The 14244-nt window shown below is 34.2% G+C and overlaps 1 protein-coding gene across 4 annotated transcripts in view; it reads right to left on the bottom strand.

Annotated features, from left to right (window-relative positions):
• Positions 1 to 2464: 2464 nt before the first annotated feature.
• Rpp25 (ribonuclease P protein subunit Rpp25) overlaps positions 2465 to 14244 on the bottom strand; it is a 38131-nt gene continuing 26351 nt past the window's right edge. For 3 of the 4 annotated variants that reach the window (XM_074115344.1, XM_074115342.1, XM_074115343.1), the window contains exons 2-6: positions 12875 to 12965; positions 7055 to 7149; positions 4369 to 4547; positions 3171 to 3287; positions 2465 to 3084 (exon numbers count right to left, since the gene is read on the bottom strand). In XM_074115344.1, the coding sequence (XP_073971445.1) occupies positions 2886 to 3084; positions 3171 to 3287; positions 4369 to 4547; positions 7055 to 7149; position 12875 (591 nt within the window). In that variant the 5' untranslated portion in view covers positions 12876 to 12965 and the 3' untranslated portion in view covers positions 2465 to 2885. Of the gene's footprint in view, positions 3085 to 3170; positions 3288 to 4368; positions 4548 to 7054; positions 7150 to 9266; positions 9493 to 12874; positions 12966 to 14244 lie in introns of those variants that run through there. The other variant, XM_074115345.1, reaches the window with a different exon arrangement.

The following is a 14244-nucleotide window of genomic DNA, read 5'->3' as shown; positions in this document are numbered from 1 at the left end:
AATATGGGACACTCACAGCAATAAATTTTACAATCACAACGCAACGCAAGTTTATTTACTACTTAATTCTGTTAATTTCAAAGTAAAATAATTGACCAACTCACACTCATCAATGCCAACTGTATGTTATTATACTGTTTTATTGTTGTACATAATTTCTGTTTTTTAATTCTTTTTAACAAGAATAATTTTTTCCTTTTGTCAGTATTTTTTAGCATTTAAGTTTTAAGTAAATATTAATCTTAATTATGAACTAGTTACAGAACTTTAAATAATAGAAATTTGTGATTCAAACACTAAAGATTATTCTTGAATAGTATTTTGTTTAAAACCAACTAAAAGCGCCAAAGTTCTCTATGCAGCTGGTAAATGTGAACGTGCTGTATAGAGAGTTTTGTACGGATCTTAGCTTATTGTGTTCCTCTGTTGTTAAAACTCTCCTTTGTGTTCCCTTCATGAATCTCACTTCTCCTGGAGCCTATTATAGAGGTCCCTCTAACTTATTTAAATTTTCCTATCTCCAAATCTGAACTTTCCACCACCAATTTTTAACTTTAAAATATACATACTATATCCAAATATATTTATTGTAAAAAGCAGTTTACGATGAATTTGATAATTGTTTATCTTCAGTGAATTGTTAATAAATAAAAATTTAATAATGATGAAAGTATTAAAATGCAGGACTTTTCTAAATTTTGAAAACAGTCCATTTGACTAAATTTTTGTAATTGTCCTTACTTGAGTAGGTAGTCTCTTATAGTGATATATTATTGTAAATTTAGAGACCAAGATCTCAATTTAAAAAAAGAAATAAGAAGAAGAAGAAATACAAAAATTTTGTAGATATATAATTCGTATTAATGTACAATATAGCGGAAAGATTGAAACTGATTCTCTAGTGATAATGTCAACAATAAGTAAATTAGAAATCAATACTCTTTCTGAAGATGATTTTACAAGAGGCATATACAATCTATATATTTATATGAATAAATTTATTTAAATTAATCTAGAATAATAGAAGACAAACGCAGCTGGACTGTATTTGTCTTTCATTCTATTTTCGAACGTTTATTTAAGGTTGTAATAGAGACAACGTTCCGAAGCCTTCTATTTGTTTACCAAATGTGTAGCAAGAATAGTCTCTCTAATTTTCATTTTTCAATATAACTATGTACTTATGTTTTATGTATATTCTATCTGTGAAATTAATAAATGTAAATAATATTTTAAAAAGATAACTTGTTTATATTGATGATCTATAAAACTGCAGTACCTGCTTAATTTGGCTCATCATTAATTATTGTTGCTATGAGCTGTGTGGCATTACTTTTTGGTCAGTTTGCGAGTCTTAAGAGGCCTATTTACTTTTAGCAACACGTACGAAATCACTTACAACACTTCCTCTGAATTCTTTTTTCATGACTCTATCATAACAAACTTTCATCAAACGCCGAACATTTTAGTAATATCCTTCCTAACAATACGCAGTTTGTAACCTTCCATTGCACTGAAATATAACCTTTATAAGAAAGTATACAATAATTTAATGCCAACCTTTTTTCGAGAACTGCCAAAATAAAATTTTGGAAAAATGGAAATTCTTTGTAATGATAATAGTATCAGCTACTTCGTGAAAGTTACCATTTTTCTTGTACAAATGACATCCGGATAAGAAATTTTTTGTTCAAAATCAACATGTGTATTTAACCATCTTAACAATATACAGGAGCCATATTCCAGAAAGTAGCTCCTTACAGGAAAGATTAACAAAGCTCTCTTACAGAATGGCATTCATTTGTATTTTTGGGAAACATGTTCCAAATAAAAGTTGTAGATCTACACATGTAGAATTTCTAACTGGGCTTTTCACATTTCCCAAAAGATTTTCCTTCGATTTTCTCTAAACTACTGCACTTACCTATGAATTTATTTCAATAATTTTGTAGGAAAATTCGTTTTATAGAATCCAGAGAAGTGATAAAAGGTAGGTTAAAGGTGCCATGTTAGTAAGAATAACATATGTTCTGAAATTTTGAATTTGAAAAACTGTGGAAGTTGGAACCTAGAAAATTACAGTTAGAGAAAGTTGATGTCTACACCAGATTTTTCCAGTTTTCTTTTCCAGGTGTTACAGAAAAATTAAGAGTACGTGTGTGAGCGGCTAAAGTCGGTAAGAAGGAGTAGTGTTTTGATGATAAGTCTACTCGAGTGAGTACAGTTATGGTCCAGGTAACGTTGGAAAAAGTCTAAAATGTAAATTTTGTAGTTCTTGAAGTGGGCCAATGCTTCATTTTGAACTCTAAAAGCGGTAGTTATTACTAAGGATAACACTTTGAATTCGGGTTTCCCCTTGGGTCCATCAATCCGACGTACAATGACCGCAGTACCACCATTGAACAGTAGTAAAGCCACGTTCGGTGGTGAGTGGAAACCTCTTTTGGGTAGCAATAAAGCAATATCAAATCAAATGAAATTTTATTATTTTACTTGGTTACAAAATATTTTGTTTAATAACAATTTCACATATATATTGTAACAGTAATATCTACAATATATGTAAAAGTTTGCCTCAAATTGGTGAACATTTCAGTAAGGATTTGAGCCTACTTCAATAGCTTTATTAGAAAAAGTTGGACGGTATGAGTCACCCATATCAGAGCCATTGATGACAGCACACATATATCGACTATTAGCTGAAAAACTGATCTTTTAGCCTTTACGGCCACAAATTAAAATTCAGCATATACACGAAGAAATAGAAAAAATGTTCACGCATAAAGTATTCCATTGTGTATGCAAAAATAACAGCCGGCAAAAACCTTCTTAACATCATGTTATTCTCCATCGTCGGTGAAATCAGTTTAAAATATAGATATACTTTAGTTTTCATTCGATCTCTCTTTATTTGCTTTCTTATTGTTTTTTTTACGATTAAATTTTAATCCATAACTTTCCATTTGGGCTTGATCGTGTGTAATGTTCTTTTTACGGTTAAAAGGTCTCTGTTCGAATTTCTTACTTGTCATAGGTTTAGCATGTCTACTTGGAACATGTTTTTGTTCTCCAACCATCTGATACCTTCAACAAAACAAATACATTAAGTGGAGTAAAAATTTCGCACAAATGAATCATGTTCTCTTCCAAAAGCTAAGAAAAGAAGTTACCCTGGCAAGTCGCTGTTGATTGGCTGATGGGAGAGCAGGATATGAATAAGTGGGACGTCCCTGTTCACTACCAGCGGGTCCAGACCTTCCATTTTCGGCTCCCAATGTTCTTCACACCTGAAATTGCAAGAGATTATTACCCGGCTTACCCTGACAAGTGCTTAGGGCCCACATCGATTATAGGGGTCCCCTCCACTTGCCGCCCACCCACCGCCTTTTGGAAGACTCAAAAGGAGCGATTAAAGCGAATCAAGAAGTTGAATCAACAAAGCACAAAGTAAATGGTTTTGCTGCACAGAATGGCTGACAAAGAAGGCGACGGCTAATCTTCAGAAAAGCGACCGCGGGCATACCTATTTACTTAGATCAACGTTTTACTTATTACTGTATAATTTTTAATCTAGTTGGCTGCCGCCACATAATTTCCTCCACAAAGGGACCCGCGGAGGTTATGTCGCCCAAGGACCCAACAAAACCTGGAGACGGCCCTGATACACAGAGTAGCCTGAATTTTGAGTTATGATTGCAAAAAATAATGAAAAAATACGGAATTCTGTCTCGGTTGAATGTAAATATTAGGATTTCTGCTTCAGTGTATTAATAATTACGGCAGAGGTAGAATCTATGCACAGAGTAGCCGAATTTTAAATTTCGTCTAAAAAATGAATTGAAAAATAAGAAGTTCTCTTTTAGTTTTGAACAAATGAAGAAGAAAGATTGCAAAAGAATGAAGAAAATAAGATTCTTACCAGTCAAACTAAGACGAGAATTCTTTTCCATTAATTCTGCAATCGTAACTTCAAATTCAGTCTACCCTGTGTGTACATTCCACAGCTGGCTTAGTTATTAATACTCATGCAGCAAAAATTACATTCTTTCGTCCATAAACAGACTGGAATTACTTATTTTTCCAATAATTTTGTAACGGTAATTCCAGGCATGAACTGGATTTTACAAACAGGGTACTCTGAATTTGAAGTTACGATTGCAAAACAAAAGCGAAAATAAGGAATTGACGTTTAGTTTGACCGGAAAGTGTTCTCGTTACAGACAACACTGTCTATCACCGGTCAGCGGGCTGCAAAAGAAGCGCCTAAGTAGAGAAAAACTAAGGGCTAGCTGCTGGATTCGAACCCGGGATCTCCGTATGGGAATATTTTGTTAATTGACAAGGAAATTTGGGTAAAATGCCTAAAACCTTCTGTATGATATCTTGTTGAACTGGTGTATCGGAGAAAATTTCTTTTTCATCACTTCCGCACAACTAATCGTCTTGCCCAAAGCTGGCCCAGAGCCACTCCATAGCACATCTCTACCCTGAGCGAACTCCTCCAACGCCAGTTCGAGCAAGTTTCTCATTTTACTGCCACCTTTCACCTGAAATATGTACAAAAAATTAATTAAGGCTGGTTACTAAAGCATTGCCGTTTTAGTTGGCTTTCATATTATTTGTGCGTTTGTATTAAACGATCAGAACATATCGACTACCAAATAATATTGCAATCTAGGAATTTATCTGGAAAGGTATTATATTTTTTGGATCCTATGAACGTAAGTGCACCCAAGAACTGAAAAGAAAATGCCGCCAACCAAAACGACTTCTGGGGTCCAAACGTCTCTTTGAACACATGCAAAAGCGAAAATCTACAAATTACATCTTCACCGTACTGCCAAACCCAACCAGCAGAATATAAAGAATCATAGAGTACCCTTCTACAAATCCAGAAGCGTACAGTCGAATCAACTCTCGTTCTACGATTCCAATGTACCCAGTGTGAATGTTTGAAATTTGAAAGATTTAAAAAACCAAAAAAATTTAACCTTCTACATCTAAAAAACTATTATCAATAAAACATTCCTTTTTATACCAGTAATAGAGTTAACTTTTCTCTACAATTTGGTATAGATTGCATAAAAATCTAATGAGTAGGAAATGAGATAGCAAGGTTTGAAATTTGAAGGGATTTAAAAACCTCCAAATTTTAGGCTTCAATATCTCGTTATCTATTATCACTAAAACAATGCGGGTTTTCGCCAATTATAGAGCTAAGTTTTCCCTACAATTGGGTACAGATTGCATTGAAATCTGATTAGTAGGAAATGAGATTTAAAGGTTTAAATTTTGAATGGATTTGAAAACTTTCAAATTTTAAGCTTCAATATCTCGTTATCTATTATCACTAAAACAAATCGGCTTTTTCCAATTACAGAGGTGAGTTTTCCCTACATCTGGGTACAGATTGCATTGAAATCTGATTAGTAGGAAATGAGATATTACGGTTTGAAATTTGAAGGGTTTTGAAAACCTCCAAATTTTAGGCTTCAATATCTCGTTATCTATTATCACTAAAACAAAGCGTTTTTTTGCCGATTATACAGCTATGTTTTCCCTACAATTAGGTACAGAATGCATTGAAATCTGATCAGTAAGAAATGAGATATTAAGGCTTGAAATTTGAAGGGATTTGAAAACCTCCAAATTTTAGACTTCAATATCTCGTTATCTATTATCACTAAAACAAAGCGGTTTTTTGCCAATTATAGAGGTGAGTTTTCCCTACAATTAGGTACAGAATGCATTGAAATCTGATCAGTAAGAAATAAGATATTAAGGTTTGAAATTTGAAGGGATTTGAAAACCTCCAAATTTTAAGCTTCAATATCTCGTTATGTATTATCACTAAAACAATGCGGGTTTTCGCCAATTATAGAGCTAAGTTTTCCCTACAATTGGATACAGATTGCATTGAAATTTCATCAGTGGAAAATGAGATATTATGGTTTGAAATTTGAAGGGATTTGAAAACCTTCAAATCTTAAGCTTTAATAATCCATTATCTTATCACTTTTGGATAGATTGTCCCCTTTGTCTATTCTGAAATGTTCATATCTGCTTATCAGATTTGCTTAACATTTGGAATAAATAGTACTTTCGTTGTAAGCAGATATGGTATTATGTAGGAACCGTAACTACCACTGGAGAGATCTTTTAAAAGTATAATCAAGAGTTGCGGTTCCCAAAGAATCCAGCAATTGTTGTGCCTAAAAGACGCCAATGGTAATGTCGTTGAAGAGACCCTGATAAAGTGTTAGGAGTAAATTATGTAAGGGTCCAGCAGCTGGATGTTCGAACTCTAACCACTCAGTTTTTCCCCTTCGCTGTTACACTATATTAATAATTTAGTACAATTAATTTAATTGAGTATTATTATTTTAAATCAATAAATCATGTTACTATTTTTTTAAATACATATATATGTATATCAGAAATAGTTTTTTTTTTTTGAAAACGTTTCGAATACTGTTGGAAGGTATTTGTACGTAAATAGCATATTGAACTCCGTTTTAAGTACTTGTTTTTAAGGGGAGTTGGAATTATTAAAGTGCATTTACAGAACTTCTCCCTAAAAGGCAAAGAGAATTTAAACTTCAAATACGTTCGATTGTAATGCTTTCCTGTAGTAACTGTAAGAGTAGGATGGCACTTTACTGGAACATAGTAAAGCTCGAACTACTTCTTCCTGCCAAATTTTATCTAAATTCGTCAAATTTTATTGATTATTAAGACGGACCTTATTTAAGTGGTGCAAACTTTTAATAATAACAATTATTAGAATTTAATTGAAGTTACTTCTTAACCAATAAATCCTGAAAACTAGATATGACAAGCACTCTGGTAATTACAGCAAAACTTTGCTTTGAGCTATTTAAGTGATTGGTGAAGAGCTCTAACTATCCAATCACTAATGGCTTAATATAATTCTGTTCATTATTCTGTTAGTATTGTGCAAGTTCTTGCTATTTTAACTAAAATGTAATATAGCAGTACACAACGCTAAATATATTGTTTTTAAGTAGTAATAAAAAAAATGAAAAAGAAATACCTGCATCCAAACAAGGTTTTCCGGTAATGCTGGAATTCCTATAGTTTCCCTAGTTAAAACTTGTTCAACATTTTTGCCTTTGGAGTAATTTTCCACTGAAATGAATAAATGCAAGGTAAGTTTCAAATTAACAAGAAGGGGTTGTCAGTTCAGTAGAGGTTCAGTGAAGCTCAGGGTTCAAATTCAGTCCAGGATCTCTCTCTCTCTAGGTTCAGGTCTCTAGATGTTAGAAGAATATCAGGCCACAAGAAGAACTGTCTTTTGATTTTCCTCTAATTTTCTCGGCATTCTTAAGCCTAACATCACCAATTTGAGAAAACGCGCAGCATTTTGGTTTTTAGCCTGATTTTAGGTGGTGGCTTTGGGTTACTATGACATCATGCTTCTTCCAACGAATATTATCTTAATAAAGAATAATATTCTGTTCCTAAGAAAGTTTAATGACGTAAACTGCAGTATGAGAATTTCGTTTTAATGTTCACACAAGAGTTCTAGATTACTGAGCGCCTCCTGTGAGGGAGAAAGTGCTTGCTGTGAGTTATTGCTTAAAGATCACCCTAATAAAGGAAAATATAAATACTTCATAGTTGTTGGTGATTGATTACGAAGTCCTTAATTGGAGGCTAATGTGCGCTAAGCTGTTTGACATTTTAGAATATATTTTTTTTTTTTTTTCAAATTTTTATACGTAAGTTCCAGAACAGATATTGGTTATATGAAGTGGCTAGATGTGGAGGTGAGCCGGCGTGAATGTAAACATTGAGAGTCTGCCGGCGGCGGCAATATCCTCGCAATGAGCACCGTGTCGGAATGTGCAGATAAATATATAAGGAATGGGGTCGATAGCGCCCCTATCCTCCCATCCAACCGCCTCCGAACCCTCTTTCATTATCCGCTTCCCTGCCACTCAGTTCAACTCCTTTTTTCATATATATACACACACCCCACAAATGAAGTTCTATTGCTGTACAGTCAGCGTTGTCCCTGGAATTTATAGGATAATAAAATGATGGAAATAGCTCCAGCAGATTACTCACTTCTAATTCCATAATTCACATATTCATTTACTGAGGGAAAAAAATCTTTATTGCCAACAAACAATCACCTAAATGTCAAGAAAAGATGTAATAATTTAAACTGAAATCACATATCGTGTCTTTCACTAACCGCCAAAAATTTTTAGGGATCTGTTTTCACTCAGCTGTCAGAGAACTGTTGAAAGTTCTTTGATTCTTCCTAAACTAAGTATAATGGTGGTTCCTACAACTAATTCCCCGTATTGAAATTCTCCTAGAAATAGCAATATTACAATGACTGGATAAGTCAGTCCTCAACCAGGACCTATGTATGTCTTAGGACCCAAATATCAAGTGATGAAATGTTCTCCAAACTTAGAACGTTTAATAAAAATTTGGTGTGACTACTCAAAAGACATTCTTCTGCCATTAATCCCTCCCAAGGTTCTATCACGCGAACTTACATCCAACTGCGAATATTTAATTCTTACAGATTGTAAAACCGTACAATATTAGGAAAGCCTATCCTAACCACTCTCCCTTGCTAACTGGTAGATCAGCAATCCATCAAGGAATGGATGTCCTTGCGCATACACTAATGGATGAGGAATTCTTGCGCATACACTAATTGTTTATCTTTTCACAGTACCAACTTTCCTTTGGTAAAAGGAAAATTTTAGTCCTCTCTTTTACGGCGAAAACCCAATCCGCCTCAGGTTTGTTCCTTTACTATTATTTCTCGTACAAGATTTTCCAAGTTTAATTTTTCTCAACCAATCAAGAAGAGATGAACTCGCAAGAACAAGAATTTAGGAGTGGGAACCACGTTCTGTAGCTTTCCATCAACCAACCCTTGGTTCTGTCCCCCTCTTAAATGTAACTCATCAAAATTAGCCAAGTTAACTTCAATTAAACGCTAGCTAACTCATCTACAAATTCATTACTCAACGACAGATTTCTGTAGAGCGTGCAGCAGACTGCTCACAAACAAACTCCTTAATTGTATTTACTACTTAACTACAAACACTATTCTAGTTCTCAGTTCGTCAAGTTCTATAGTGTAAGAAGCGTATTTTTGTACAACTTCTGGTGAAGCGATTAGATTTTCTGAACTTCAGCACGGGGGGAGTCGCCATGATAGGATGATGGTGGCATAGAATGTGTTGGGCACCGTTTGAAATCTGGTATGAACATACCTTCCTATTACTGCAATTTTTTTGTTTTCATTAATGCACTAATATTTCTAGAAGTAGGTACAAGCTCTTGAAAGTGATGGTTAGGCATATTTAAAATTGTATCTATCCATAACAATAGGTTGAGTTAAAGCACATTCCGGCTCTCTTAGGAAAATATAATTCGAACATTTTATAAAAATAACAGGTATTGCTTGGATGCGTTTAGTTATTACTGTGTTATTACACTCATTCATCAAGTCCACTGCAACTACAACACTTCACTATGCAAGGCGGGACTCTCTATATTTATTGTAACCTTCCACATACGATATTTTATCACTATCGATAAACAGTTGTTATAAGTTCAAAGGAGGTAGCCCCTCCGTTACAGTCTATTATGTGACGGGGCCCATTGAAGCTAAGATCATTCTTTATAAAAAAAAAAATTAATGGTTAATATAATAATACATATATAGATAATTTTGGAGAAATTATTCAACATGCTTACGGTTCAATCTGTCATGTTAAGTAACAGTTTAAAATTTCAGTATTAATGTTATTTTTTGAGTTTTTAGTATAATGCGAGTAGCATTGCCACTTTGTTCAAATATTCCACAAATTCGTTAGAATCTTCTAGCTCATGTTTTGCATTTAATTTATTCTTTTTGTTTATTACAGGAATTAAATTTGTTTTGAATGAATCTTTACATAAAACAATAGCAACAAAATAAAACTAATAGATTTTGTAATATACGTAACAATAACAATGCTAATTCGATTCATTTCCTTCCTGAATTACTTTCCAATATTATATTATGTAGTAATTTAAATTATGGTATGTTTAGTACTCCGCAAGAAAAATATCTAGTGAAATGTTGTTTTAGCAAGATTAAGAATCACTGACGTGGACCATTTTTCGTATTGATAGAAATTCAAATATATTTATGGGGAAAACCCAGTCAGAATACTTGCATGATAATGCAAAGCACTACGCGAACGGAGATGTAAAGAAACAAGTTAGCAGAGAGGAAGCCAGTCTGGTTGAATAGATCCGCACCAGCTCTATGTCAGGATGAAAAGGCTGCTCTTCCCAGGGCCGGCCTAATTAGTGTACGTTCCTTTAAAATTATCTTTCATAGCCAAGCTAAAGATCCCCTCAAACTTATCTATCAGATAGCTCTTTCTGGAAACTGCCTGGTTGGTTCTCTATTAATTAAAACTCAGAAGCATAAAGTAAAATCAGAACTAAAAGAGAAGGATATCTCCATGTGTTCTGAATCAAATGAAATATTTTATACAGTGTGTCGCATAACTGGTGCGTGGAGCGCCAATGCTTTTGTACGCCGCCTTGCTCATAGCACTATAGCTTAGTGAAGCCCATCCTCAATAATAAATAATAGCAATAACAATAATATAGTGCCAGAGAATTTGGAAATTCAAAAATTGGATTTGAAAGGATTACTGGGCTAGTTCGATCCTCAGCTTAGTGTTAGTGCTATTCAACTTTCAGTCAGTAATATTATCTTTTATTACAACACTAGCTGATTCGTGCAAGACATAAACATAAATGAAATTGAAATCTTTTCCCCAAACTGACTAATCTACCACTGGTGATAAATAAAAGTCCGAACCCTGGTCAATGATACAATAAACATGCGCTCTACGACGAATAAAATCAAGTATAAGTTCAGGACTATGGTAGTTAAAACAGAGACAATCATATGTGAATGATGACTCCAGATTTTGGATAAAAATAATGAGATGTTTAATGGATGGAGGGAAGCGGTGAATACTGAACCCAGACCGGACCACCCCAGCTGTCCTTTTTCCAGGACTATGTAAACAACTCTGGAGCGGTTGGCTACAAAGCGATCTGATGTTTGAGCCACAACCAAACCACGGGACGGTTAAAACCACAAAAATCAAAGTGTCTTTCACAATACCATTTTACACTCTCCAAATAGAGACAAAATGGGAATAAGTAATGCTACAATCAGCCTAGTTATAAGGTGCAAAGCTAAAGTTAAAAACCAGCAATTCACTTGTATTTAACAAATAATAATAATAATAATAATAATAATAATAATAATAATAATAATAATAATAATAAGGGGAGGGATTAGCTATGTGGTTAGCGTACTCGATTCCCACGCGGAGGTCCCGGGTTCGAATCCAGCTGCTAACCCTTAGATTTTCTCTTCCTAGGAGCTTCTTACAGCTCACTGTCCGGTGATGGACAGTGTTGTCTGTAACGAGAGAACACTGTCCGGAGGCCGGCAGTGCACTGAAAAAAGCTCCGAGCGCTAATAACCTCAGCTGTTGATGCGCTAAAAAAAAAAAAAAAAAAAAAAAAAAAAAAAAAAAAAAATAATAATAATAATAATAATAATATTTGTCCGGTGATGTACAGTGTTGTCTGTAACGAGAGAACACTGTCCGGAGGCCGGCAGTGCACTGAAAAAAGCTCCGGGCGCCAATAACCTAAGATGTTGACGCGCCCTAAATCATAAAAATAATAATAATAATAATAGTGTAATAATAGGGAAGGGATTAGCTATGTGGTTAGCATACTGGACTCCCACGCGGAGGTCCCGGGTTCGAATCCAGCTGCTGACCCTTAGATTTTTTCTTCCTAGGAGCTTCTTACAGCTCACAGTCCGGTGATGGACAGTGTTGTCTGTAAAGAGAGAACACTGTCCGGAGGCCGGCAGTGCACTGGAAAAAGCTCCGGGCGCCAATAACCATAGATGTTGACGCGCCTTAAATCATAAAAAAAAAAAAAAAAAAATAGTGTAATAATAATAATAATAAATAAAAGGATCATGTGAGTGTTCAAATTCAATTCTTACGATGAAATGGATGGTGATCATCTATTAAGTTCATCCTCTGAGGTACTTTACGCACGTTTCGTAGTTTATTTTCGTGTCTATCTCCGTTATGACCATTTTATTTACAGTTTATTCACTACCTTCATTTACATATTTTTTATTAAATGTATTCACGTAGTCCGGAAGGTTCTAAAAACTGCATTCTACAAATATGTCGAGCACAATGGTGGAAAAAATAATGCAAATGACTGATCATTACAACAGTGTTCTCCTATCATCGATCAATCAATCGCTAGACGATGAAATTATAGCTGATCTTCCTTGTCTAACTCATCTTGGCCTGGTGTGGAAAGTAGCGCCCGGTTAGAGGAATGACTTTCTGGTCTATTGGAATAGTTTCACATTAATCAAGTGCGATCAGGTAGACAGAATGATGGCTGCATTTCTGACAGACCGATATAATGGCTGATGACATTCTCCGTTGCTTTATTAAGTTGCATATTTCCCCATTCTCCCAATGTGAAACTGCACAATTGTTTTCCGAACATTTGACGAACCTTATATTTTAGTATATTCACTTTTGAAGACTAAATGTTTACTTTCTCTTTCTTGATACGAAAAATATCTCGATTGTTCCAAATATTTGATTTCAAATTTTCACCCTAAGTTCGTATAAATTTGCAAATCAAGTATTTTTTTTATAAGGACAAACTTTGTTTGTTTTTAAGCTAGATTTAATTAGATTTTAAGATTAGGCAAGTTGCATTATCGTTGATGTTAAAAATAAAATGGTATACTTACTGGTGTTTAGCGAGAATAGTCTGATATCAGTCACTGGTGCATCTTTCTATCTCTAAGTGGCTCTCAGACCTCGATTCTGATTCTTTAAATTCTGAAAACAGAATAAGCTAAAGTTAAAAGTTGGCAATCAAAACGAAGTGACAACCTCGTAGAAGGCAGTTCATTTAACTGTGAGCCTTCATGTTCCGAGACCTAAGGAACAATTCATTCGCAAGTGTAACCAATCACAGGCGTAGCTGCTTAAAGGTACGCGATACAGCATAAGCTGGATCATGTTTATTACTTGCTTTTAAAAAAAGCGAGAGTGAAAACGCCCTCAAAAAGTTTGGAAATTGAAAAACATTGTTTTCGTATCTTTAAGGCTATTGCATTGTTTACCATAAGTTCCGTTAAGTTTTTCTTATCAGGTAGTTCAACTAAGTTACGAGAAAAAAGTTCTGAAATCAATCTTATTTGATGAATAACCGTTACGTTTGAATGAAGCACAATACACAATACTCAATACTGCTCAAATTGAAAATTGGCCAAAACTAACAACCTTTTGTTGTTTAATCAACCTCTGGAACAACTTTTCAAACTGGAAGTTTTTTTTAAAAGTAATTACATTAAGATTATTATAAATTTTAAAGTAAACCAACAATTAGAAAAACCAAAATAAGTAAAGTAATGCCTATTTTTTCAGGCGGGGCTTTACGTCCAACTACCAAATTAGGTGTCGTGGACGGAGGCGACTAGCAAACATACTTTACTGTAAATTACTCATATTAACCATCAAATAAAATCCAAGGCCTAAGACCGGGAACTGAACCCATTAAACCAACAACTCATCTTAGCTATGCAGACCTCGCCTCTAACAGCTCAGTTACAAAATCAAAATTTCCTCTTTACAAAATATTTGTAAAAAGACATGACGATATTTGATCGTTAAACTGTCAAGAATTATTTTAAAAAAATAAACAAAATATTTTTACTAGTTCTGTTTCTGTTTGAAATAAATGGATTAATTAATACAGAACAACTTAACAGTGGCAATATTTCTTGTGTGGATGCAGTTTTCTATTTAAAATGTCTATTCTCCCACACTCAAGAAATGATGCAAACCGTCGACTTCCTGCAATTACGGAAAGCACAACACTGCGTTAATGAACATCGATTAAGGCTTTCTTATTTTTTAAAAAAATGTTACTTAAAACACATTAAGCAAACTTTACTAGCTTCTCTCTAAATGTATAATCAAAGTTCATCGTGAGCATGTTTTAAGAACTAATGTAACTTTTTGCAAACTGTTCGGTTAAGCTACGTGTATACAATGTAACTTTCATAATGCTTGATTGAACTTGATAATGTGGCAGCATGAGGTACAGTAATAA

This window comes from Rhodnius prolixus, unplaced genomic scaffold (genome assembly GCF_049639745.1).
Source record: "Rhodnius prolixus isolate KJV_2025 unplaced genomic scaffold, Rpr scaffold_7, whole genome shotgun sequence".
NCBI lineage: Eukaryota > Metazoa > Arthropoda > Insecta > Hemiptera > Reduviidae > Rhodnius > Rhodnius prolixus.
Note: the sequence above shows the minus strand (reverse complement) of the source record. Positions and strands in the feature narration are given on the sequence as shown.